Genomic DNA, 26,803 nt, shown 5'->3' with positions numbered 1-26,803 from the left:
AGAAGATTGTGGACCTACAGAAATTGAATTTATATTCTTCCCAGAGTCTGTATTATTTTGTAATCCAATTCTCCATAAGCAAAAGACAGAGAGATGGGCAGCAGCTCTTCAGAGCCTGGAAGAAAGACCAGTGGGTACAGGAGAAAGAAGCAAGTTGGCTGCTCACCAGCAATAGTGGTTTCTCTGCTCCAGGGAAATGTTGCTCCTCAGAGCCAGAGGAGGTTCGTGGGGTGCTCAGAGGGGGGAGTAGACCCTGGAACGCTTGGACTTGTGGAACTCTGTTTTCAAGAGGGATCTCACATACTACTTCACAGCCATTGGGATGGCTGCTATCAAAAATGTGGAAAATAACAAGTGTTGGTGAGGATGTGGAGAAATGGGAACCTTTGTGCATTGCTGGTAGGAAGGTGAAATGGTGCAGCCATTGCAGAAGACAGTTTGACAGTTTGTCAAAAAGTTAAACATAGAATTACCATATGATAAATCAATTCTACTCCTAGATATATATCCCAAACAATTGAAAGCAGGGACTCAAACAGATACTTGAACACCCATGTTCATATCAGCATTATTTGCAATAGCCAAAAGGTAAAACTACCCACTGTCCGTCAACATTTGAATAGATAAAACAAAATATGGCATATGCATACAATGGAATATTATTTAGCCTTAAAAAAGAATGATATTCTGATACGTACTCCAACATACATGGACCTTGAAAACATTATGTTTAGTGAAATAAACCAGACACAAAAGGCCACATACTATATGGTTCCACTTATATGAGGTCCCTAAAATAGGCAAATTTATATAGACAGAAAGTAGAATAGAGGTTACTGGGAGTTGAGGATGGGGAGTTATTGTTTAATGGGTACAGAGTTTCTGTTTGGCATGATGAAAAAGTTCTGGAAATGAATAGTGGTGATGGTTGTATAACAATGTGATTGTACTTAATGCCACTGAACTATACACTTAAAATGTATTAAAAAGTACATTTTATGTTTTGCATATTTTACCACAATAACAACGAATTAAAAAATTTTTTAAATGGTTAAAATGATAAATGTTATGTATATTTTACCAAAAAATTCTTTTCTTTTTTTTTTTCAGCTGTGACTCCAGATAGGATCCAAAGAGGAGTTTTACAATCTCTTCTCTGGGTTTCATGGAGACTTACCTACTTCACCCTTCTGTGCCAAAAAATTATTTTCAAAAGTGGGGAAAGAAATCCCATGTCAAAGGGATCTCACTGAGAATGAGACTCAGAAACACAAGACATGAGAAGGTGACAGCAAAGATATTCGGAATCATGAGCTGAGATGGGGATGGGAACTGGGATGGAGGCAAAGAAACCTGTCCAGGAAGGACTTTAAATTGTGAGAGTCAGAGATGAAACACAGTGAAGTTGGTACCAAAATGGAGCCCTATTAGAGGGTAGGGCTAAGCATGGAGAAAGAAATGAGGATTGTCAGGTCTGATGTTAAAAATGAGTCTTAAGGGGCGGCCAGATGGTTTAGTTGGTTAGAGCACGAGCTCTGAACAGCAGGGTTGACAGTTCAGTTCCCACATGGGCCAGTGAGCTGCGCCCTCCACAACTAGATTTGAAGACAACAAAGCTGCCACCGAGCTTCCAGAGGGGCGGCCAGATGGTTTAGTTGGTTAGAGCACGAGCTCTGAACAGCAGGGTTGACAGTTCAGTTCCCACATGGGCCAGTGAGCTGCGCCCTCCACAACTAGATTTGAAGACAACAAAGCTGCCACCGAGCTTCCAGAGGGGCGACCAGATGGCTCAGTTGGTTAGAGCACGAGCTCTTAACAACAAGGTTGCTAGTTCAATTCCCTCATGGGATGGTGGGCTGTGTCCCCCGCAACTAAAGATTGAAAACGGTGACTAGACTTGGAGCTGAGCTGTGGCCTCCACAACTAGACTGAAGGACAACGACTTGGAGCTGATGGGCTCTGGAGAAACACACTGTTCCCCAATATTCCCCAATAAAATGTATAAAAAAAATAAAATTTATTTTAAAAAAAAATAATAAAAAATTGAGTCTTAAGTCTGGGTCTGTTCTGTGGCAGGCACGTGGGTTTCCATGTTTCACTACCACAGTGCTTGTGGTGGATGCTTCTGGGACCATCATCCCCTTTGCAGTGGCCAGCTGGCTCTTGACCTCTGAGGCTTCCTGTCTCCTTTGAGAGCCGAGAGACACCATGGTGAGTCAGTCCTACCAAGGTTTGACTCAGTTTTGACCCAGTTTTGGTAATCAAACCTAATACCCTGGAATTTGTAAGTATGGCTCAAAAGGTATGGTGTGAACATGGTTGCGAGACCCAGGCTCCTGGCTGCTTCCTGTCACCATCACATTTCTTTGTAAAGGCTGAAGTGAAATGCATTTAAAGTCAGAGAGACTTGGGTTCAAATTCTGGCTTGCCTCTTACAAGCTGTGTGACCTTGGGCAAGTTACTTAACCTCTTTAAGCCACCGTTTCCTCATGTGTAAAGTGGGGCTACTGAGCTCTGAAGCCTTGGGGGGGGGGATTAGATGAGGTAATGTATGAAATGCTTTTTGGCATTTTTGCCTATCACAAAGAAATTGCCTGGTAAATTAAGGTTGTTGTTGTTGTTATTATTACCACTATTTTAGTACCCGGAGATCTTTTGATTATCTAGGATCACTTTGTCACAAGGGCAATGGAGACATAGATCTGGGGCTTCGGTAACCCAGACTCCTGTAGCCCTGGCTTTAGAGCAGGAAGACCTGAATCTAATCTGGGCTCCCCAATTTACTAGTGCGACCTTGGGCATTTTTCACACTGAGTGCCAGTTTTCTTATTTGTAAAACAGGGAGGATTACGTAGAGTTGTCGAATTTAAACAGTGTGTATAAAAACTTTATAAATAATGGTAACAACGAAAGTACAGATGTATAATGTACTCCGGATCAGAAACACGGATGTATCTGGGCCAAGGTTAGGGTCAAGATGGGAATCAAGGTTGGGATTGGAACCAGGGCTGTAAAAACAACTGTGATCAAGATCCGGGTTGGCATTGGGGTCAAAGCAAAGTTTGGGGCTCGGATAGGGAGGCAGTCATGAACAGGGTCAGGGTAGAGGCTCAGGTGGAGTTTTGGTTTGGGCTAGGAATCCAGGAGGAAGACAGTGTGCATTGTCTGAGCCCTGAGGGATACAGCTGTGCTGTGCAGTGACTCAGAGGCGGCCGCACTGCCTGGCATCAGGCTCTAATCCAGAGATCTCGCTTTGAGGGAAAGTAGAATGTGAGACATACCAAATACTGAGAGACTGATAGAAGTGTAGGCCTTTAGGGAGACAGTCCAATTGCAGTAGGTCAGCCCCCTCATTCACTTCATCCTTCTTCCCCCAGCCTGGTAGGCAGCTAAATCACGTTAAGTACTAGCCTATTTCCAGGTGCATCCTGCACAGTGCTGGTTTTCACAGCCCATCCCTCCTCCATCATCCATCCATCACCCATCATCTATCATCATCCATTTAACAAAGGTTTATTGAGTATTTACCATGTGCCCAGCACTTTGCTAGATGCAGAGGATCCAGCAATGATGTCTGTCCTCTTGGAGCTTCAATCCAGAAGGAGAGACAGATACCACAGTCAATTCCCATCTTCTGCATTTGGGTCTATTTGTGGGGTTGACAGTAGATTCTAAAATCAGTTAATCAGGCAAAGATTACAAAATTATTCTTGAAAATCCCTTAAGTCACCAGGACCTTGGCATTTAGAAGCACAAAAGCCAAGAAATCACATCTGTTTCTCTTTGTACTTTGCATGTGACAGTAGATGTCAAGATTTGGCTTTAATGGTGGAATGTAACTCTAAATAAGGAATATCTTTGTTTCTTGCTCTGTTAGCTAGTTTAGTTGGGTTTGTACCAGTTAACTGTATTAATGATGGGAGTCCAGTGTAAATACAAATTACACCAATATGTTTGTAAATGCTTTAAGGAAGCATAGAGTGTACTGTGAGAATATATAGTGGAGGAGTGAGTGATATGGAAGGCTTCACTGAGGAGGTGACATTTAAGCTGGGTCCCAAAGGGTGAACATGAGGTAGCCTGTCATAAAGGGGAAAAGAACTTTCAAGGCAGGGGAATTGATCTAAAGCAGAAAGGAACTCAGTGCATCTCAGGAACTGAAAGCCAGTCAGGTTGGAGATGTTGAAGAGATAACAAAGGGCCTCCCCAAGTCAGGACCTCTTCCACATGTTCTGATGCCTTGTATATAACAACATGGAGGTAAGGTGGTCTGACTCAGGGAATTAAATAATTCAGAGTACAGGGCCAGAGACAAAAGTAAGCAGTCAACATCTTTTGGAATCACTGGGCTAGCTGCTCTGTGGGATACAAAGGAAAACAAGAAACAAGTTATTGGGGGCAGCTGGATGGCTCAATTGGTTAGAGCGCAAGCTCTGAACAACAGGGTTGCCAGTTCGATTCCCACAGGGGCCAGTGAGCTGCACCCTCCACAACTAGATTGAAGGACAACGACTTGGAACTGATGGGCCCTGGAGAAACACACAGTTCCCCAATAAAAAAATTAAAAAGAAAAAAAATCCTTAAAAGAAAAAAAGAAAGAAGTTATTGGAAACAGAGACAGTGAGATCACAGCTGTAGTGGAGTAGCCTACACATAGACATAAACCGAGGGTCACCAACGCAAACACCCCAGAGGCTAAGCAGGTAGTGTAAACAGTAAAGCAGGCTGAGTGCAGGACAATAGGGAGGAGTAGGGACTATGGCAGTGGACAGCTCTTATCTTGTTTAAAGGGGCAACTGTTATTCAGCTCCCACTAATTGTTGCCAAGTGGGAGCTGAGGACCACTTTTGCTAGATCTGCCTTATTGTAGCAGATGCTCTCAGTTCCAGATTCCTCTGGCCTTTGACGCCAACTCTTCCTACTGTACAGCAGGCTCGATGTTCCCCAGGAATTAATACTGCCATTACCCGTCCTTTCCCACATTGTGGCAGCTCCCAGCCAATGACTGATGGGTTTGGCGGGTAAATATGCAAATGCCTTTGCCTCTCATATGAGACAACTTTGAGACACGTGTTCTACACTGTTTCCCTGATACCTCCAGGAGAATTAAGCTCCAGATGCCCAATGGTAACTTTTTTCATAACTTACCCTCATGGGCCTCCTCCCTTCCCTTCCCTTACCTGTCCACTTCCCCACTCCCTAACTGGAGTTTCCTAGGATCACCTACCAAATAAACTACTTGCAACTGAAGTCTGTCTCAATGTCTGCTTCCGGGACAAGCCAACCTAAGGACAAACAAATGTTCAGGAATATTTGAAATCTAAATTTCTTTTTATGTTAGAACTCCCCAGTTAAAATGGTGCATGTCAACGGAGACAGATTTAAAGACTGGATTTGGCCAACAGGTCATTCGTTTGGGATTCCTGACATAAATAAAGACTTTGTCTTAATTTACCCAGGAAAGGTTCATATTTGCTAAAGACAAGTGTTTAAGCAAGAGTTGGATGAGAAAGTTCTAAGGGTAGAGACTCGTGCCACATGGAAATGACTGCTTAAAATACAGGAAATTAGAGAGCAGCTGAGCCACGATGAAGGCTGCTGCTAGAACGGCAGCTTCTACCCATGGCTCGCTACTGCAAGCTTCCTTCTTTGAATCCCTGGCAGCCACCATTCCCCACCAGGGTAAGTCACATGAAAACCCCATGGGAAGTCTCAGAACCAGGCAAGCCCAGCAGCCGCCCACACCAGACTGGTTCTGCAGTGACAAGCCAGGGCCTGCTGGCTGCAGGGTCCTCAGAATCAGGCTCTCCTGATTTCCAGTCTGCAACCCTTCCTGTGGCCACGAGCCAGCTGCTGTTTTGCATGACCTTAGCCCAGCTAGCCTGGCCTCTTGGTGCAAGGGAAGGTCCCAACGATGTGGGTGTGAGGACCTGGTAGGGGGAGCCATGAGTCCCCTCCTGCACTTCTAGCCAAGCCAGCTTTCTAGGTAGTCATCCAATCCAGCCACCCAAAGTGCTGACAGGAGGCATTGTCATCCTGGTGCTGCAGAGAGGAAGACACGCCAGGCCCTGGAGGATGGAGGGCTGCACCTGGCTGAGATGTCCAGACAGGCCCACGGGTGACAGGCAGTACCTTATGCCCTAAGCTTTCTCCAGCAGTGTTTGCAGAGCCTGTGCTATTTTAGGTTCCTTTGTCATCACTGCAGGCAAACTGGACTGGAGGAGTCTGATTAGAAGGGAAAGAACCGGTTTAACAGAGCTGGGGTGTTGGGAATTACTTCTCTGAGTTGGCACCATAGGGCCAAGCAGAAGGGACTGCTGTCAATGCTTCTGAGTCTCAGGACTGAGGTAGGATTTCAGCACTGGCTTCAGAACAACTTGTCAGACAAGAGAGAAAGAGGAGGACTTTGAGATTCAGGGGCCAGCGGCTATAATTCCTCTCTCAGGAATAAGCATGATGGTAATACCTCATAATAAATGTGCTGTATAGTATATGCGATACCTTTATAGACATGAGCTCATTTGATTTTTACCGCAGTCCTATGTGGAAGGTGGGTATTATTCATCCCAACTTTAATATAAGGAATTTAAGATACACCAAAGTAAGTGACTTGCCCAAGGTCACAATGTTAAGACAGGGCCTCAATCTTAATGGCAGGGCCTCAATCCATTGCAGACAGGGGTTTGGGAACCTAGACTTGCACATCTAGAAGTCTTTGTTAGAAGAAGGGAACTCGAGGAGACAGGGGAGGGTCTTGGCCTTCTGCTGGTGGCTCCAGGAAATATGGGGCTACATGGATCAGTGGCTAAGGAATGGCCCCACCCCCGGATCCTTTTGGTGGTCTGACACTATGGGACAGCCATAGTGGACCTCAAGCTAGCCTCGTCCCCTCTCTTAGTTGGTGGGCGTGAAGGGTTCTTCTGTTCCCCTCATGCTGCCCCCTGAGTCAGCTCTCTGGCATTGCCTTGGCACGTCCTGGGCCCCACGCCCAGGCAGTGAGGAAGTGCTGGCAGATTGCCCCGGGGAATGCTACTGTCTTAAGTTGAGCCAAGTCCTAGTAAAGACCCCCTTCCCAGAGGAAGCTCAGTAATGGTTGCTTTGGGAGCTGTGACTCATAGGCACAGGTGAGTCTCCCTCACCCCCCTGGGGCTTCCTGGCACAGATGGCATTGGGCACACGCCTTTACCTGAAGGCTGCAGCCCAGGAGGGGGATGCAGGGACCAAATATATTTTAGAGACTGGCTGAGCCAGGCTCCCGCCCCAGAGCCCTGCTTGGATTTCTGGTCACATCCAAATAGCTGGGGAGGGAGTTGCTTTTGGACAGAAAAGGGGAAAAGAGAGCCAAGACTCCAGGCTGAAGCTGCCTCAGCTGTTTCTGGGGCTCTGACTCAGAAGCCGCTTCTCAGGAATGTTGAGCACGTGGGCCTCTGCGCGCCCAGTCCAGGCACAGTGGAATGAACAGCTGGGGCATGGAGGATGTTTTATTCTCCTCTCTCTTCTCTGACGGCAACTTTTCCAGAGAAAGCCCACCACGGGGCAGATGGAAGCCTCTTCCTGGAAAGCCCTGGTTACCTCCTCCAGAATGGAAGCCTTCCCAGATCACCTCAGCCCTGAGGGATCCACCCCAGCAGTGACTGTCTGTAGCAACCCCATTTGCACTCTCAAAGTGTTGCATTGCATGGGTGTTTATCTGTCTCTACCCCTCACTCTTGTTATCTTATCTCCCTAACAACGCTGTTGTAACCTCATGCTTCTGGATAAAAAAGGACACCTCGAACATAACATTTGATAAATAGATTGACTGATAATCTGAGAAAAAAAAGAGCAATGAAAAGAAGATCGCAAAGAGAAACAGTGAGAAAGCCAGCGGTCTAGGTCACAGCCCCAAACCTGGGGAATCTGCTTTCCTTCCCCAGACAAGCTCCCAGACTGGAGACAGGAGAGTATAAAAGCTGTGGTGTGGTCACTGGGACTTCCTTGCTGCCAGTACCCACTCCAACCCCAGATCTGCCCTCAGATTTTCCAGGAGCCTTTGGGAATCCTTCCACCTCAAGAGAGCAGGCACCTCCGCAGCAATTCTCCAAATGTGGCAAAGTTCTCTTCTCTGCCTGTCTCCTTTTTTCATTTCTCTAAATCAGACAGATATCCCATGAGATAATCCCCCAATGAAATGAGACCCAAAGAGAACTAACCCTGGAAAGAAATCATGTCAGCCACTTATCACATGATACAGTAATTTTGGGTTTAATTGTCCGCCTACTTCCTTAGGTCATAAGAGATGAGTTAGGCAGGAACAGCGTCTGTCTTGTTCACCGAATTAGTCTCAGAGTCTAACATGCTACATGGTACACAGCAGGCACTCAGTAGGCTGCTCCATGAACGTTTGTTGATTTGGCAAATTGAGGGGCAGCTGGAACCTGCCAGTACACTCCTGCTATTGAGCTGCCGTCAGTACCTTTTATTCTGGAGCTAACTCATTCCAGGTCCGGGAATCTGATCGATTGGAAGAAACCGAAGCCAGGGATGCTGATAGGCTGTCTCTGGGGCCTTGGGTTCTAGGACAAACTTGGTGTTGGAAATGACGCCTGGGGTGGGGTCCGCTGATGGCGCTCTAAAACCAGACCTACTGCGCCCTCTAGTGGACAAGCGAATCACTGCCCTTTTGGGGTGGAGATCCTGCTTCCTCAACTCTTTGCCCCCCAGGATCTCCAGGATCTCCATCGTGGGCCCAGGGTCAAGTGCATACAAGGTGGCACAACCAGCAAGATAATAGGCCATATCCGAACCAGTGACTAGCCATACAATAGACCGATCCATTAAAAAGCACCATTATGTACAGTACAAAGTATTCTGATGAAATCTATGAGGAAAGGCAAAAGGGAGATTAAGAATAAGACAAGGGCTCTGCTATGATCTAATTGAGAATGCAAAACTAAACATTTTTAAAAATCAAACAAGCCCATCAGCGGGTGCCAAACATTTCAAGAACTGAAATGGATTGGTGCAACCTCAGTGTCTCAGTTTTTTCATCTGTAAAATGGGGCTAACAAAATTTACCTTGCAGGGTTATATGAAGATTAAAACAAGAGGATGGGGAGAACATATGCCATTATTGTTGTTGTTATTCAAGCAATCCATGTTTATTATTAAAAAAAAACATTTGAGGAAGAGAAAAAAGTTCACACTAACACCACTATCAGAGGTAAGTACTATTAATCTAACAATGTGCATCTTAAGCATGCTGAGCACATCTGCAGAAGCAGGGGCATTCTGGGAGGGGTACAAAATCTCACGATTAACTGAACTGTGGAGGAGCTAGAAAGTTATACATGAGTATTTGTACTTCTGAAGGAAACAGCATTTCAGCAAAGATGTGACCTACTGAAAGTGACATTATTTCCTGTAGATCTCTGCCTATATTGTTCACCTTAGCAGAAGGGCCTTCCCTGACCACCCTATATTAAATAGCAACTCCATCCCCTTTTCCTGTTTTAATTTTCTTCATAATACGTTATCACCTCACATATTAAATATGTTTGTTTGTAGTCTGTCCCTCTCACCAGAAGGTAGGCTTCCTGAGGGCACAGACAACACCTATTTTGTCCACTGCTCTACCCCCAGCACTGAGACAGTGCTCTATAAAAAAGTAGGTGTACAAATAATATTGAAAGACAGAAGAGAGGAAGAGAGAGAGAGAGAGAGACAGAGAGAGAGAGAGAGAGAGAAGGGAGAGAGGGAGGGAGGAAACGAAGGAGGAAGGAAAGAAGGAAGGAAGGGAGGAAAGAAGATATAAAATGGAGTTGGCGGGGTGATCAGTTAGCTCAGTTGGTTAGAATGTGATGGTAATAACACCAAGGTTGCTGGTTCGATCCCCGCATGGGCCACTGTGAGCTGTGCCCTCCTTAACAAAAAAAAAAAAATTGGAGTTGGCAAAGTTAGGAGGACTACTGTAGTAAATCTGGAAGATGAGGTAGGCCTAGTCTAGGATGGTGGGAGGAAAAGGGAAAAGATGGAATGAATACAAAGACATTAAAAGAGGAAAATATACTGGTGTTGGTGCCTGATGAGACACAGATGATAATAACAACTCACATTTATTTAGCATCAGACGTTGAGCCATTCACCTACAAATGTTATCATATATTTATTTATATTATTATTTACAGCCCTATATGAAAGTTATGACATCTTTATTTTCTTGCTGAGGAACATGAAGCTCAGGGAGTTTAAGTAACTTGCCCCAGGTCACACAACTAGTAAGTGGCAGAAATCAAACCAAACTCTGCCCCTAAGTGAGATAAGGGATGAGTCAACGTTGACGCCACGATTCTGAACCTAAGACATTGGCAGGATAGTCACGTCACTGTCAGAGCCAAAGGAACTGGAGGAGAAAACTAGTCAAGGGTGGCAAGGAGAATAAATATAATAGTTAATATTTCTTGCGCCCTTACTATGCAAGGCACTGTTTTACTCTTCTTATGTACTAATAATTTACTCTTCATAATATCCTGTGAGGTGAGTATTATTAATATCCTTTTTTTTTTCAAATGAGAAAGCTGAGACACATAGAAGTTATAAAACACGCAGTTTCCCACAGTTAGTGGGAGGAAAAGAGGAAAAGCCAGGATTTGGCTTCAGTGTTCTTAACTACCATGTTATATTGCCTGTCAATTTGATTAATTTGGATTTGGATCATGTTGAATTTGGGGGAAAACAGGACATTCAAGTGAGTATATCTGATAGATAATCATCTTTAGTCCAGGTATGGGGATCTAAGAGCCTCTGGACCTGCTCTGGAAAGCAGAAAGTTGGATATTGGTTTCTGCCTGGCCTATAGGCCCACCCACAGCCAGACACTATTTACACCTGGCTGGTCCCCAGCTTCATGTCTTCTGTCTCCCTTCCCAATACTCTCCCCTCCAGTTCCCCTGACCACCCAGTTTCCCAAATACCTACCAAGTCCTCAGTATTTCAAGGCCTGATTCACACTGTCTTCTCTATCAGCAATGCCTCCCTTATCTTCACCTTCATCTGCCAACATCCTTTCCTTCCTTCCATCTCCTCCATTAAGTCTTTTCTGATTGTTTCAACTTATCTGATTGCTCTCCTTTTAAAATGCCCAGAGTACTTTGCTTTTACCTTCCATGCATTTATTGAACACTGTGGGAGAGGGAGAAGCTTTCCTCTATCCTCAAGGTTCTTTCTGCTGATCTAATAATTAAATTTTAAAAAGACATTTATAAGAGAAAATGACCAAATTTAATTATATACGTACATATGGGAACTCCACAAAACTGAGTCAGAGAGGTTCGGGGACAGAAAGTTAAAATGAGGTACATATGGCATTCTGAGGTAAGAATGAGGAAAGGTGCCTTGGGGCTTCAAAGGGTCATTGCAGGAGACAGATGTTCAGATGTTCAGTAATTAGCAGTTTGCCCTACCCAACAGGTAGGTCAAAACAGGTTATCTAATCTCTTATTATGGTCCCTAATCGAAATTCTTCTAGGTAGTTAAGGGGTGGGAGCAGAACCCACCCCAGGTGGGGTGACCTATTCTGAACCCCTACAGTACCTACTATACTTCAAGCACTTTAGACACTGAGAATACCAAGAAGAGCATAAAGAGACACAGACCTGACCTATAGTCACACAAACACATATGTACTTACGCTTGGGACAAGGGCTTTGAAGAAGTGAGAGATGAAACTTTTAGGGCGATCATTCCAAGGATTTGACCTGGTCAAGAGGCCAGGGAGAGCTACTATGAGAAAGTGACACCGGAGCACAGAACTGCAGGCCAAGCAGAGGAGAGGGAAATGTGATTCAGGCAGCTATTTGTACAGAGATCCAGAGGTTGTCTACGGAACTAATCTCCTGTCTTGTGTCATTGTTTTACTCTCCTGCTTATCTTCTTGCCCCGAGTGAGTAAAGGTCCTTTAAGACAGGGCCAATCTCGTCTAAAGGGACTGAGGGGACATTGTTTCTGCAGAACCCCTCAGCACACCACCCCCAGAGCCCCTGGAAAGCTGAGAGGTCATCCTGCACCTATCTTCACCACCCCACTTGGTGGTAGCCAAGGAACAGCATCATTTCCAGCACCAGGCCCAGATTTATGTCTGCCTTTGAGAACGGTATCTTCTGGCATTGAGCTGGGGTTTCAGGTCAGGCTTTTGTGAGCATGGAGGCAATCTGCCCTTGTGGACCCCCTGTGACCTACAGAGATTGGAAGGAGCACTAGGGTGGTTGTACCAGGACAATGAGGTTTGCTAGGGCCGCTAGGGCCTACTCTCCTACTGCTTCCCCCTTACCCATTCTGCTCCTGCCACACCAGCCTTCTTTCCACCCTTAAATATACCATGACTATTTTCATCTCTGGCCTTTGCTTCTGCTCCTTCCACCCGGAATGCTTTTGTCCAAGATCTTCAAATGACTATCTCCTTATCGTCATTGAGGTCTCTCTTAAAAGTTACTTTCTGAGAGCAGCCCTGTCTGAGAACTTCAGTTAAAGGAATTTTCTATTCCCGCCCCCTCCCTTGCTCTCTATCCCACTGCTTTATTTTATTTTCTCAGTAGAATTTGCTCTTTCTAGGTCCATCGCCTACCAACAAGAATGTAAGTCCCATGAGGGCAGGAATTTTGTTGGATTGTTCCTTTCTGTTTCCCAAGTGACTGGAACAAGGGGTGCTCAATAAAATGAAATGAATGAATGAATGAGTGTCTTCTCTTAGTGAGTGCCTGGATTCAGGACAAGGACTAGATTGGTATAAATCCACATTGGGTTTCAGATTTCAATCGAGATCCCATTGGTGGTAGGAGCACATCTGAATTGAACCCCCAAGCCATTTACTTCCCCCACCCACCCCCATCCCTTTCAATTCACTTCACTTCAATCCCATCATCCCTGCTCTAGCACATATTAGCTATTTGCCCTTAGGCAAGCTACTTCACCTTTCTAAACTTGTTTCCTCTTCTGTAAAATGGGGCTGAGGTTCCTACACTCACAGGATGGTGGTGAGGGTTAAACCGAACAGCTTATGTAGAGTGCTTAGTGCCTGTGTCTTGCGTGTAACTACAATCTTGGCTTTATCTTCACCACACCTCTCTCTGTCATTCACATTTCTTGATTTCCCTTTGCTCCTGGCAACACCCTGTGTGCATCAGGTCTGCCCACCAGGGGGCCCCACACACTGCTCTTCCTGTCCTGCCATTCCTGCTCTTGAGGGCAGCCAGCCCCTCATCTCATTACCTCCCTTTTTCCTCTGATGACAGCTCTGTCATCTCTCCACCAGTGCTCCCTCTTCATCCCAAATATCTTGGCCTCTTGTTTCCAGTTCTTCATTCATTCCACAAATATTTTTTGAGCACCAACTATATGCCAGGCTTTGTACTAGATGCTGAGGAAACAAGAAGAAAGATCAGGTATCCTCTATGGTTAAGGAGTGCATTGTCTATACAGACATGGTGGAGAGGTCCAGAGGCAGAGGTAGCCCTGACTTGGACTTAGGGGTGGGAAGGCGGGAATCAGACTGCCCTTTGGAACCAGCCTTGTAGCTGGAAACCGGAAGGGAGTTCCTCCTTGCCAGCCTCTAGCCCCTCACTCAAAATATTTCAGCTCCTCACATTATGTACTCCTACAAATCACCTGAAATTCTGAGTGTAAGTTCCATGAGGGACTAATCTTTTCAAACAGACTCATCTATTCAAACATCTCAGTTTCTCACACCAAATGCTTCAGCCCTCACCCCAAAATCTCATCCACTGTGCCCACCCTTTCAGGAGCTCAGTCCCTCACATTAATATCTCAGCTTCTCTTTCAAGAAATACTGTAGTCAATGACTTGATCTGTAGTTCTTAACACTTTTTTCAGCTCTTAGACACAGGAGGAATGGGAAAACACTCCCACGAAGGACAATGGCTTAGTTAGGAGTAGTTCTCACTGGCAATGCAGCATATCAACTTTTCTGTGCATGGTTGTTATTTGATGTGTCTTCCAGGTGAGAGAGGGCACCCCTCACCCCCTCCTAGTTTGGGAATTGCTTATTTAAATGTTTTCATTTGCCTTTACCTCTTTTTCCTATCCCCATTTTGACATCTTCTGACTAGTTTCAAAGGCTTCAGCACAAATAATTTTCTCAGAGTCTGTGAAGAGAGGTCATGACCTCATCCCCCATAATCCTCCAAAACTAGACATAAACTCTCAGAGTCAGAGGGGACCTCAGAAGCCACTGGTCCAGTGGGTTTCAAACTTCTCTCAGGGACATTCTATTTTTTGCCACACTCTTTTCTTCAACAAAATCTCATGTGGAAACCCAATATATATGTTGAGCACACACTGACACATGACCATGTAACTCGTAGGGTTCTGTGGATTATGGATTGAAAACCCTTCAAGGGCACCAGACTGAATTTTCTTCACGTTTATTTTACAACATCCCCTAACAAGCAGATAACTATTGTTTCCAACATCCTCTTTTCATTTAAATACCTCACTTTCAACTGCCCCATTTCCCCCAGGTCTGAAGAATAAGTACCTTTATACTCTAAAATTGCATTCCAAAATTAGGGAGGGAAGTGTCTCTCATTCAAGAGGCAGTCCCAGGGTGTAATTTTCAGAGCCTTCAAAGAGAGAGCTCAGCAAAGTGACAGAGGGTCCCACCCAGTGGAGCCCTCTGGTGATTATCAGGGAATCTATTTCCTGTGTAATTCACTGTTTCCGAGCTGTGGGCAAGGCCCGAGTGCTGGCGCTGCCCAGGGGACCGGCTGCAACCGGAACAGCGCAACTCCCGGACCTCATGAGGTTGCCATAGATACTGATGCGCAGGGAGCTAGTGAACTTGTTATTATTTAAATGTATCTTCCCTCTAATTGCTGTGGGGTAGCTGGAGATTGTATGGGTGCTGCAACAATGGGGATCAAGGAGGGCGTGTGTTTATGTGTGCACACAAAGGTGACTGTAGACCCCCAATTGCAGAGTCTGAGCTGTTGAGAGTGGTAGTGAGGGAGGGAAGAAGTGAGGTAGTCTCAGAAAGGAAAAAGGAGAGAATGATTTGAGTTTCCTTCTAATTGTGTAAATTCTAATTTTCCACTTTATTTGGATGTTTCACAAAGAGGCAATGCCAAGCACATAGTAGGCAGCTGATAAGTATTTGTTGAAAGGAGGCTAGCTCCACTTACACACTACGGTGAGTCATCCCTGAGGCTTCACCCCCATATTTTTCTCATCACTCTTCCTTTCACCCAGAAACTCAATGCAAAGTGCTTATGTGGTTACCCTAAAATACCTAGCATAGATCCCTCACCCCCACTAGGAAGAGATCCCCTCTCACAGAGGCACATACTAAGAAAGGTCAAGGATATAGTCCTGTTTTTATGTTTTCCCCCGGGATACCCTAGGGGACTCCATGGGAGCCCGAATCTGTGCTTGTGCTTGTTCTGACCTCTCTCCATCTTCTCAGTCTACTTTATGAATATGAAGTTTCAGCATCTGAAGGTCAGGAACCATGTTGCCTTGAGGGCTTGGGAATGGCACATTGACGATTAACTAATATGTAGCCCCTATTTCTGAAGTGCAGGTTAGCTATCACTCTGCCTTTAAGGTGGATGATAGAAACTTAAGACTTACTGTCATCCCCATGTATACAACTTCACTGCCCTGCCTCATGCAGGGACTTGGAACCAGGCTCTTACGTGGGTGCTTCGAGATAGGAAGTGGCCTTACTCCCCTGCACCTTACTTCCTGTTGCCCTGAGGAGGGGTGGGGTCTGGTGTTCTGTCACCTCAACCCTTTCCTTCTTGGCCCTCTCTGCCCTCCTCCCAGGCAATCTGTTAATGCTTTTCCTCTCCTAGTCCCTTAATCGTCCCCCCTGGGCAGTCTGGTTCTCAGACCAGCTCCTAGGGCTGTTGGGTAACGAAAGGAGGGGAGCCCTCCCAGGGAGCTTTGCTCCACCTACCCCCTCAGAGGCGGCCTGGGAGGCTGGGAAGCCTCTTAGCCTCTCAGCTGCCTTCTCTAGGCGAGCCTGCCTGCTGACAAAAGAGGTCTGACTCCCAGTGGGAGACTTGCTGTAATCAAGATTGAGCTGCAGCAGTTGGCTGAGCTCTGCCCTGCCCAGTTTGGGCTGGTCCCTGACTTGGGGTACAGAGGCAGGGGCAGGTCAGGAAACTGCCCAGCCTGTTTCTCCTCCACCAAGACAGTTACGTGCCTGGGTCCTACCATCTTCTTATACTGGGGACAGAGGAAGGGATGCTAATTACCTTTGCCAGGGTCCCAAAGAGTCCATTCCACAAATAGTTACTGAGGGTCTGGAGCTGAGTATACATACAATGGTGAACAAAGGAGGAAGAGACCCTGCCCTACTGGAGCCTATAATTCAGAGTGAAGGCAAATATTAAACAAATAATAAGAGCTGACACAGTTCTAATTAGCTGCCAGGTACTATTCTAAGTGCTTTATGTGACACAGCCCATTTAGTACTTACAAACCTGTGAGGTAGACACTGTTATTCTTCCCAGTTTTCATAATGTAACTGAAGCACAGAAAGATTAAGTGACTTGCCCAAGGTCACACAGCTGGTCAGTGAGTTGCCCAGAAATCCAAGCCAGGCAGTCTGACCCCAGGGTTCACTCTTCAGACAACCATGCTCTAGCTCTCTACTGCTTCTCATACTAGTAAACATATCACTCATTACAAAATGCGATGAGTGCCATAAAATAAAAACGCAACGTGTCCTGCAAGAAAATGGGGATGTTTTCTCCTACCTTCTACCTGCTTGTCTAGCCCACACCGCACATGACCTTTTCCAATCGTTCCTACCTCATCCCTTTCATTGCTGGCCTGAGAGAGAACATTCTCTCATCTCTAAGGTTAGAGCGCAGGAAGTCGGAGTTCCACCTGCATCCTTGGCCCTGGTCGGGTCTCCCTGAACAAACTGTGCCTGAAGGGTTTTATCTGATAATGGCCCTGATGCTTACACATCTAGACTGTCAGCTTCCCGAGGATAGACTGCTGAGAACTGGCTCGGCACTGGCGGGGGCTCCTCCCGAGTGTGCAGTCTGACATGGGCTGTTTGACCTCAGCCACATCTTTGTGAACTGGGCTGGGGGCTTAAAACCCGTGCGTGAAGCCCCGCTAGAGAACCCGGTGGTCCAGATCCCTACACACCGTCATCACACACACACACTCGCACGCACATTCCGAGCCCTCTCAGGGTCTGCCCTGGGAGGAGCCCACAGGTCGCAAACCTTCCAACTCTCTCGGGGTGGCTCGGGGCTTGGACCCACTCCTCTGCGCTCCCTTGCGCGCGCGCGCTGCCCAACCGGGGCGGCTCCTGGGGCGGGGCGGGGCCAGTGGCGGGAGGCCCCTCCCCAGGGGCGGTCCGGAGGCCGGGCGGTAGGGAGCCGGCGGGGCTGGGGGCGGGCGGGCGGGCGCGGGGGTGTCCCTCCCTCCCTCGCTCTCCCCGGTAAAGTCTCGCGGTGCTGCCGGGCTCAGCCCCGTCTCCTCCTCTTGCTCCCTCGGCCGGGCGGCGGTGACTGTGCACCGACGTCGGCGCGGGCTGCACCGCCGCGTCCGCCCGCCTGCCAGCATGGCCACCACCACCACCTGCACCCGCTTCACCGACGACTACCAGCTCTTCGAAGAGCTCGGCAAGTACGGCCGCCCGCGGCGACCCCCAACCCTGCCCCCGCCGCCCGGGCGCTATGCGGCTACTTGCCCCGCCCCCGGCCCTGCACTGGTCGCTGCAGCGCCCCCTTGGCCCGCCCCACCCCCAGCCTTTCCCGCCCGCTGCCTCCAGGGCCCCCTGGCCCCCGGCTCCCTGCCCTGCAGCCCTCTCCGCGCCCTGCAGCAGCTGCCCGGGCTGCTGCACCCCGCGCTGCCGCGGGGACTGCAGCCCCCGGACCGCTCTTGGGCTCCCTCCAGCCCCGCCCCTCGCGCACCCTTCAGGCGCCCCTCATCTCGTCCCTGCCAGCTCACCGCCCCCTCCCCACTCTGCTCAGGAGCTCACTCAGCACCCTGTCCCCTGTCCCACGCGCCTGGCACTCAAGACCCTCCCCGGCCCTGCAACTCCAACCCTGCTGCGGTGCCCGGGTGTGGGGGGATGTTTGATGCCCGGCCCCGCCCCCCGCTAGTGCCGCTTCTAGGATCCCAGCCCCGCTGCTGGGCTGTGCTGCAGCACCCCCCCCAGTCCCCTCCCCCTATCCCTGCAGTGGTCCCGGGAGCCGCGCGCCGCAGCCGCAACATCCCCCTCCCCTCCGCACTGAGCTGGCCGCTGCTGCAGCCCCGGCCCCCCCCACCCCCACCCGCGGCGCTGAGCCCGGCCACTGCAGCCCCCGCCCTGCCCGCCCCCCTAGATGTTTCCCGTGCTGGGGAGTGCGAACTCCCATTTTGGGGTGGGGGAAACGGAGAGGAAAATATCATGGGGAAGGGGAGCTATTGCTTTCTGAGACCCACAACTGGATCCTCTCTTTCCCTGCTGTCAGTTGAGCTTGGATGCAGTGGGATGAAGTGGGATGAAGCCGGTTGTGGGGGATTTGAGCCTCACTTTCCTCACCTTCCCCCATGGTTAAGGGAGATTTCTCTCTCTGGGGATTATACCCTCTTTCTAATCTCTCTTTCCCCTACCTTCAACTATTCCTGCTGAGGGAAGGGCAGGGTCTCTGTTTCCTTCTCTGGTTCTCTTGCCTGGGACTGCAGGTCTGTTCGGGTGATGCAGCAGGTGTGTGTTTTAAGCATAGCCCACCCGCTCCTGATGTACAGCCTGAGGTGGGAGCTGTTGCTTTGCCCAGCAGCTAGATGTGGGGGTGGGAGTGTGGTGGTCCTCCACCCACATCTGTTCCGTATCATGCAGTGGCCACATCCTCCTGCCTGGTGATGGATGGTGATGGTCACTATGCTGGGGTGTGTGTGTGTGTGTGTGTGTGTGAAAGAGAGAGAGAGAGAGATTTTGACTAAAGGTTGGGGAGCCTCCCTGTTCTCAAACCTGAAGCGTGACTGTGTTGCTGTGCTCCGTGTCCCAGTTCTTTCCCCCTTCTCCCTCCAGGGGTGCTTTCTCTGTGGTCCGCAGGTGTGTGAAGAAGACCTCCACGCAGGAGTATGCAGCAAAAATCATCAATACCAAGAAGTTGTCTGCCCGGGGTGAGTGTTCCCAAGCTTGGTCTCTCCCTGGGGTACCTCCAAGGGCTATGGCTTCTTCTACAGATGCTCCAGGAGTTGGGGGTTGCACATTTTGTTTTAGCACTTGGAGAAGTATTGGGATTTCAGGGTGGGTGGATTTTGAAGCCAGGCAGGAGTTACATGGGGAACCAGAAATGCTCAGGTAGAAAAGAATAAAGATGTAAGAGAGGTAGCTGTAGGGAGGAACGGTTCCTGAAGGCTCAAGGGAGTTAGGGTTTTAGGGAGGGAGAGGATATGGGGAGTGGTGGGTGGCATGCGATGGAGAGCTCTTAATTTGGGGCATTTGAAGTCTCTGTTTGGGGCAATGGTAGCTACTTCAGGCCTGTCCTACTCCCTATGCCACAGTGGTGACTTAGGATGGAAATGCAGTAAGTGAACAGCTCTGACAAATCCAACCTCCCCCTGCCCACCAGGAGGCAGAACAGACTCCCAAGGGAAGGGAATCTGTAAACACCAGGGGAGGCTGCTACTGGCGAGTGCTTCTGGGAACAAATCCTGCCAGATGAACTTGATTGCTTTTTTGATCAAATTACAAAGTTGGTGGTACAGCAGCAGATGCATTCTGTCCTGGGTGGAGAGTGATGCCTCATGGTCTGGAATTCTCAATGGCCTGGTCTGAGGGGGAGCAGTATTGCCTCAGGGTCTGAGGATTATAAAGGGCCAAGCCTGACTTGTGAGATCCTCCAAGTACCTGAGGCCAGGAGGGTCATGCCCTGTCTTTCACGCCTGGAACCTACACTCCCTGAACCTTTTATTGGGTGCTTGCCAAACTCACCTCATCTGATAGGTATAGACCCAGCAATGTGTGAAGTGCTGTGTGAACAGGTCTGGTGAGTACAGAGGTATGTAGATAGGTTGGGTCAGAGTGCAGCAGGGCGACAAATTTTATGAGATTCCGAGAAAGGAATTAGGGCTGGGCAATAAGATGCCATAAATACATTAGGAGCCAGGACAGATGCCCTAGGGGAAGATGTGGGCTTTGGCTAGTAATGACCCAGGCATCTCTGGGGTAAGAGATATAATAGATGTCCCCAAGCATCGGAGAAGCTATAAAATTCCACAGAGATGACAGTGGGCTTCTGTCATGTTGACAGTTGTTCTGGGACCTCTTTAGCAGGGTCTCTGCCTCCTGGCTCAGAGAGCCTCTCTCTATCCCCGCAAGCAGAGCTTGTCTTGCTGTCTCCCTCCCAGCCCGTCTCTTGCTGTTCTCCACATTGGCTATAAAGTTGACTTATTTGTTTGCTTTCTTTCTCTCTGGGTACCTTGAGTTGGAGGCGATGGTTGCCATAGAGATATGTGGGCAGTGAGATGCACTTCTCCCCCCAGGGTGGGGGGGGCAATGCAGTGGGTTGGGCTCTTTGGCAGACATCCTCTGGCCAAGGATGCAGGGTACAGGCAGGGATGACAGTCTGAGAGTGCTTACCTCCTCATGCCCACACAGCGTAGCCCTGGTACTTCAGAAATGGGGCTAGTGGCTGGTGTCTCCAGTTAATCATGCGGTGCTTTAATTTCCTCATCTCACCAGTGTCCTCTGACCCAGGGGTGAGGTAGGGAAAGACAATTGGGAGCTGAACTCGGGGATGTGGGGATAGCTGGTGTGGTTACTTTGTGGAGCTACCTGTCTTGGGCTGTCATTTTTTACTCCTTGCCTACCCACCTGAACTTCTCTGACCCGTGTGATCATGTCTCCTTCCCATCCTCACCTCCTGTCAACCTTGTCCTGTCTTTCCCAATGGATACCATTCTTTCCCTGCCCAAACTGGGTGAGGTTTGAATTCTCTTTGATTTTTCTTTCCCCTCAAGAAGAAAATTATTGTGTAAGATCATATGCTTCAGAGTTGCTACTCCCCCTCTCTTGAGATGGTTATGCCAAGACTGGGGCTCTGTTGTGTGGCTTGTGTGCCAGATTAACTTTGGGACAGAGGCCTGGTCCTGGCTGATAGGCACAGATGCCAACAAGAGGGTCAGGAATATATAAGTGCCAGTACTGTTTGGAGGTGGGTGAGTGGGAGGGTGTTGTCTTGGAAATGGAGGGAACAAGCCAGGGGCTTTGCTGTAGGTGTAGACATGGGGGATGTGAGCTCCTGGACAGGCTTGGGCCAGAAGGCCCGCTAGGCTGGTGCCCGTGGGGTTAGGGAGTGAAGGCCGTGGCTTCCTGCAGCCTCTCAGTTTACGCTGTATATTTTATAAAGGTGCAGCAGCTGGAGCTGGGTTTCACTCATCGCTGTCTGTCTGTCTCGGGCTCTGCAGGTGTTGGATTTCTGTGTCTGGGGATGTGGTGGGCCCATCAGGGTCATCCGTAGGGTCTGAAGGGGCTTGCTGTTTGCTGAGTCTCCCTGCCGGTTTTCTTTCTTGTTTGTGATTCTCTGGGCTGCAAACTGAAAGGAAAGAAAGAGGATATCGAGCTGCTTCTCCTGGGCATCCATGGTGAGGTGGCCCAGGAGGCCCGGGGAACGATCACCTGGTCTTCTGGGGGGTGGGATCTGGATGGAATCCTTGTTTTGGTCTGTTGTTACTTGTCATTATGGCTCCAGGCCCACGTGTGGTGCAAGGTAGAGAGTTCGTGTCGCTGTGCGTTGAGCACTGTCTGTCTGTGGGCCTGTCTACATAAAGTCACTGAAAGTCACATAACGTCACTCCATTTGCTTCAGAACAGCAATAGGTGTGGATTTGGGGCTTTTAAGGGAATCTATGGTTCCAAGCTTGGCTCTCTGCTAGGCTGAAGGAGGCATTTAAAATAGGCTTGGATGCAGGAGCTAGTGGGCCAGGTGATGGCAGTGATAAGTTGTTATTTTAAGATTTAAGAGCACCCCCCCCCAAGGAGCCTGAGCCCTTATGTCTTTTTTTATTTTTAAATCTTCATATTCCCTTCTTATCTTTATTCATATGCATATAGATTTTTACCTCGTGGAGCATAACATTTATATCCCGCTCTCTTGCTTACATCCAAAACATTTCCCCATATTGCTACAGTTGAAGGGCAAATGGTCCTTTCTTTCTTTTACATCATTTAGGATTTATTCTTGGAATAGTTCGCACTATAAGAAACCTCTGTATTTGGACCATTTATCTGGATTCCAATTGCTTTTACTATGATGGATGCTTGGCCTTACTAAGAGATGCTACCATAAACAATATTATGAAATCTGTTACAGCACTTGCTATATATATATTTAGTCTGTATACTAAAGAAATTTCTATGGAAGTTAAATGTAAACAAAAACTTTCCTCTTCCTGAGAACCTGGAAGGTAAGGGTTAAGACCATATCTGTTTCTTTACTTCTGTGTGGGCAGGGCCTTACAAAGTACCTGATCCACATATACATGTAGAATGAATGGATTAAGAGGGCTGCGGTACCCCTCATGGTTGTCTTTCTTTTGGCTTTGGCTCTCAGGAACGTCAGAGCCAAGTTGCTGGAACCCTTGTTCCCTGGAACGGGCTTGGGTTCCCCCTTTCTGCTCCGTGGAGCCAGCCTGTCAGCTTGACCCAGCTGTTGGAGAAGACGTATAAAGTTAAAGACCCGTGCTTGGGGCATAGTGCAGGTGGGAGATATAGGGAGACAATGATTCTCTGTCATTAATGGCCTTCTAGGGCAATGTTGGGACTTCTAGAAGCAGCGATGTTGGGTTTTAGTGTGTGTAAGGCTCACCTCGAATACTGGTTTAAAGTGCAGGTTCCTGGGCTCTGTCCACAAAGATTTGGCTTCTGGAGGACTGGGGTGAGGTTCCTGAATCTGCATTTTTAACAGGTTCCCTGGTGAGTTTAATGCAGGTGGTCCCTGAGCCACGCTTTAGCTTTTAGAAATGCCACCTAAAATCAGCAACAGCATTGACAGTTGCTCTTGCCATGCTCTCTGAGATTTACCAGACACACCTTAACCCAGCCTTCTCCAGGTGGTGTCTCTACCGGTATGTGGCCACCTGTACACATGGCTGTTCTGTGATTTGGGGCCTCCTTCTGAGCCCCCAGGTTGGTGTGTTAGTCTGTGTTCAAGGCTGTGGCAAGCTGAGTGGCTGGGGTTGTGGTATGTTGGCCATCAGAAGGGCAAAGGCTGTCCCTTTCTGGGTCCAGCTGGCCCTGGGGACTGAAATAGGATCCCCCAGGGTGGTGCCAGCTGAGAGTCCCCACCCCCTTAGTGTTGGCCTCAGTAGCCCCCATGACATTTGTGTCCCCTGTGGTATCTCCAAGTGAGACTTTCCTGTTAAGGATCTGGGTGAAATGAGGGGAGGATGAAGCTGCAGTGAGACGGGGAGAAGGAATTAAAATCTGTACAGCCCTGGAACACTGGGACTCTGGGACTTGAGGAAGCATTTAAGGAGGGTGTATGTAAAACCAGGCTTTCTGCGTAAGGATGAACAGGCCAATTTTTGTAAACAGACAAATAGGCATCCTGTATATAAGTGACTGCGCTCCTCTGACTCTTCCCCCCAAGTGGTTGAGGAAGCAGCCTAGAGGTCCCTTTTCTGTGCCAAGGCTTATGCTGGGTTGGTTTCGTCATACAGCCATGCTGTGAGCTATGTCACTTAGCTTGTACAACACTGGCCTGTCACCCTGCCCTCCCCCCCACCTTCCCAGAGTGACTTGGGGTACTGGCATCATGGAGTGGGGATGGAGTTTGGAAACTGGCCCCATCCCATAGGAGAGGCCCCTGCTTTCTTCCAGCTGCTTGCTCTGGTCCCTTCTCAGAAGCTGTGCTCCAGGCTTCAAGGCTGTGCTGAAACCCTAGAGGTGAGTGGCTGACCCCATTCTCTGCTGAGGCTGGAGACAGGGAAGGAGAGGAGTGGGTGTGATGGGTTTTCTGCCCACATCTCTGTAGTTGCTGCTCTCTGGACAGCCTTGGCAGGCTGACGAAGGCCTGACCCCATGGGCGCCAAAAGGGTGGTGACAGGAAGAAATAGGCACTTTGCACCTCTCGAGAGCCTCTTGGCAAAGGGCCTTTTATCATCTGCCCATGGCTGGGCAGATCTGCCCCAGGGCCAGTGGGGAAACCAAGGTATAAAAGGTTCGTTTATATTGAGCGATAGGTATGCCAATGGTTTTGCCAGTTTTCAGACCCCAGCATCCTCAAGTGATGTGATCTTCACGTACCCTTTGGCTCTTCCCTTTAAAACACAGATCCTGGTTATTTTGTTCCTCTGAGGAATCCTGATACATCGCTCCCACACCTCACCGTCGAGGCCCAGAGCTTTAAGCCCAGTGGAGCAGATCCCTCTTTTCTGCTGGCTGAGGCCTCGCTCTTGTCTGTACCCACCTCTGGGTCCAGACTTCTCTATGGTGGGGAGATTTCCAGCTGCTCCCCCAGCACCATCTCTACTTCCTGGGCCCTAGCAGCCACAGCAGCAGCTTCCCATCTGCTCCCCTCTTTTCTCCTCCCTCTCTTTACCCTCCCCCCCTTGCTGCTGCCCTGGGAGGAGCTATTTTTAGGGGCTGCTTCCTGGGATGTTTTACTTGGGGCTGGTTACCATGAAGGAAATGTCACCAAAACAGTGGGCAAAGGCTGCAGGCACCCAGAGCTCTGCCGGGGGCACGGAGAACTAAGCAACTGACCCTATGTGGCCCTCGAGAGCGTCCACAGTGTCCAGAGGCAGAACCTTGCCTTCTTGGGGCTTGCTAGTGAGCCCATGGGGATTTTCTCCATCCAAGCTCATTTGGGAGACTTTCGCTGTGGGCCACTTCTTGGCACTTCTCTTCTTTCCCTCCTTAGTTAAAGCTTCTCTTAAGAGCCAAAGGCCAAAGTGGGGCTCAGTTCTTTGTGTTTCTTGCTTAAAACTGCTCGAGTTTGGACTGAAGAGAAGGGGAGGATGCCAAGTTAGAGAACAGAGCCTTGGGGTTTATGTGGGCATGTGTCTGGCCCTGTCCCACTGCATTGATTGACTAGGGGGCATGGATGTGAAGGAAACAGAAGCCATGGCCCCCGCTCTTATGTGGTGGGTGGTGGACGGACTTTGCTCTTACTTGGAGCCTCTTTGCACCTTTAGAGTTTCAAAGAGGAAGGGGTATGGTATCGTAGTGTCACGGTGAGGTCAGTGGGATTGTGATTTGGGATTCCTGCTGGGGGGTGCCCAAGATCAGGGGCTGTTTATAAGTAGCTGGAGAATGTGGATGATATAAAATCCCTGTACTGTGTTAACTCTTCAGAGTGATGTCTCAGGGGGCCAGACGGGGACCTCTGCTGCTTAGGACGGAGGGGGGGCACTCAGAAGGGCAACAAGAGGAGACACCCCACGTTGAGCATCTGAAATTGATGGGGCTGGAGGAAGCCTCTCACAATCCATGTCAAGGCCACAGGCACAGACCTTGGAAGTATCCTTTGAAAGGTCAAGGGGTGTCATTGAGATTGGAAGTTGAGGAGGGTCCCTCATAACCAGAGTTAGGGCTCTGTGTCCTTTCCCACTTAAAGAAGGTTGTATGTTTAGATGGCAGCAGAGTCTTATTTGAAGCTAGTGCTGGCATTTGTGGTTTTAGAGAAATGTCACTAAATCAGGCTTGTCCCTGCAGGGCCATGGAGAATCGGTGACCCCCAATCCTGTAGAGGTAGCAAAGTGCATTTGGAGTAGGGGTGCTGGGGAGAGATTGTCTGCACTTCCCTTTGCTGCACGCTAGCTCAGCTCCCCTCTGTGTGCTTTCTCTTATTTGCCTCCTTTGGCACATTGGGTCACTCCTTGCTGCCCTGCCCGTAAAGGATACCTGCCCTTCGTGGCACCCTGGACTAAGTCATGAAGTACTTGGGCAGAAGGCGGGAGAGGCATGGCCTTCAGGCACGCTTTTGTTCCAGGGCCAGCTCTGCCCTGGGTGGGCTGCTGGGGAAGGCCCAGAGTGGGTCCCTGATAACAGCTGCTTCTGCTTTCTGCTCCTCTTGTCACCTCTGCTCTTGAGGGGGAAAACCTTGCAGAGGGCTGTGGTTGGAGCTGGGCTGAAGGCCGGCAGGGGTGGGTCTCTCCATGGCAGTAGCACACAGGCAGGCAGGAAGTGGCCCTGTGCAAAAGCGGGAAGTGGCTGTTGTCAAACAGGAAGGGGGGGCTGGGTTGTGGGGGAGGCGGGGACAAACCCAGTGGAAAGGTGGGTGGGAAGAGGGTCAGCCTTGGCAGGTCTGAGCTGTTCCCTAGGAACAGTGAGCTCAGTGGTAACTGGAAGGAGGATGGTCTCAAGGGAGAAGGCCATCTTTGTGACGACAGCACCGGCTAATGTGTTATCACCTTAGGTTGTTGAGCCAGGGCCTGGACCTACCACTGTGGACCAAGCCATTTTAGTGGCCTACCCCTTTTGGGGTTGGGGACGCTTTGTTTCGCTGGGACAGCCCTTGCAGTTGGGAAAGATGCTCTACAAACAATATGTGTTCCCCAATCCCACTACTGCTCGGGTGGGGAGCCCTCTGCTTTTTCCCAGACATGGACCAGCCCTGGAGGGGACTACAGAACAGGAAGTGTATGGAAAAGGGACAAGAGGCAATGGCTAGAGAGGCTGGGGTGATGGTCGGCTATGTGTGGTGGAAGGAGGCAGGGAGAGTGTGGTAGGCAGAAACCGCACAGCTCATTGAGCAGAGCTGATGGCAGGGCGCCACCGCCAGCAAACCTGAGGCCAAGGAAGAGGAGGGATCCCGCAGGCAATGGCGCTTCCTGGGCTGTCCTGCCTCTG

At 49.0% G+C, this 26,803-nt stretch overlaps 1 protein-coding gene and 1 non-coding gene across 37 annotated transcripts in view; one reads left to right on the top strand and one right to left on the bottom strand.

Moving 5' to 3' along the window:
- Nucleotides 1–1,108: 1,108 nt before the first annotated feature.
- Nucleotides 1,109–1,227, bottom strand: LOC141572973 (small nucleolar RNA SNORA26). The gene has a single exon (XR_012498562.1). It is a non-coding gene; the product is annotated as a small nucleolar RNA SNORA26 (small nucleolar RNA).
- Nucleotides 1,228–17,444: 16,217 nt separating this feature from the next.
- The window catches only part of CAMK2G (calcium/calmodulin dependent protein kinase II gamma), a 52,426-nt gene continuing 43,067 nt past the window's right edge, over nt 17,445–26,803 (top strand). For 12 of the 36 annotated variants that reach the window (XM_074339618.1, XM_074339624.1, XM_074339608.1 and 9 more), the window contains exons 1-2: nt 17,448–17,643; nt 19,034–19,128. In XM_074339618.1, the coding sequence (XP_074195719.1) occupies nt 17,579–17,643; nt 19,034–19,128 (160 nt within the window). In that variant the 5' untranslated portion in view covers nt 17,448–17,578. Of the gene's footprint in view, nt 17,644–18,582; nt 18,757–19,033; nt 19,129–26,803 lie in introns of those variants that run through there. The other 24 variants (XM_074339601.1, XM_074339605.1, XM_074339599.1 and 21 more) reach the window with 11 other exon arrangements.

This window comes from Rhinolophus sinicus, linkage group LG07, assembly GCF_036562045.2.
Source record: "Rhinolophus sinicus isolate RSC01 linkage group LG07, ASM3656204v1, whole genome shotgun sequence".
Lineage (NCBI taxonomy): Eukaryota > Metazoa > Chordata > Mammalia > Chiroptera > Rhinolophidae > Rhinolophus > Rhinolophus sinicus.
Note: the sequence above shows the minus strand (reverse complement) of the source record. Positions and strands in the feature narration are given on the sequence as shown.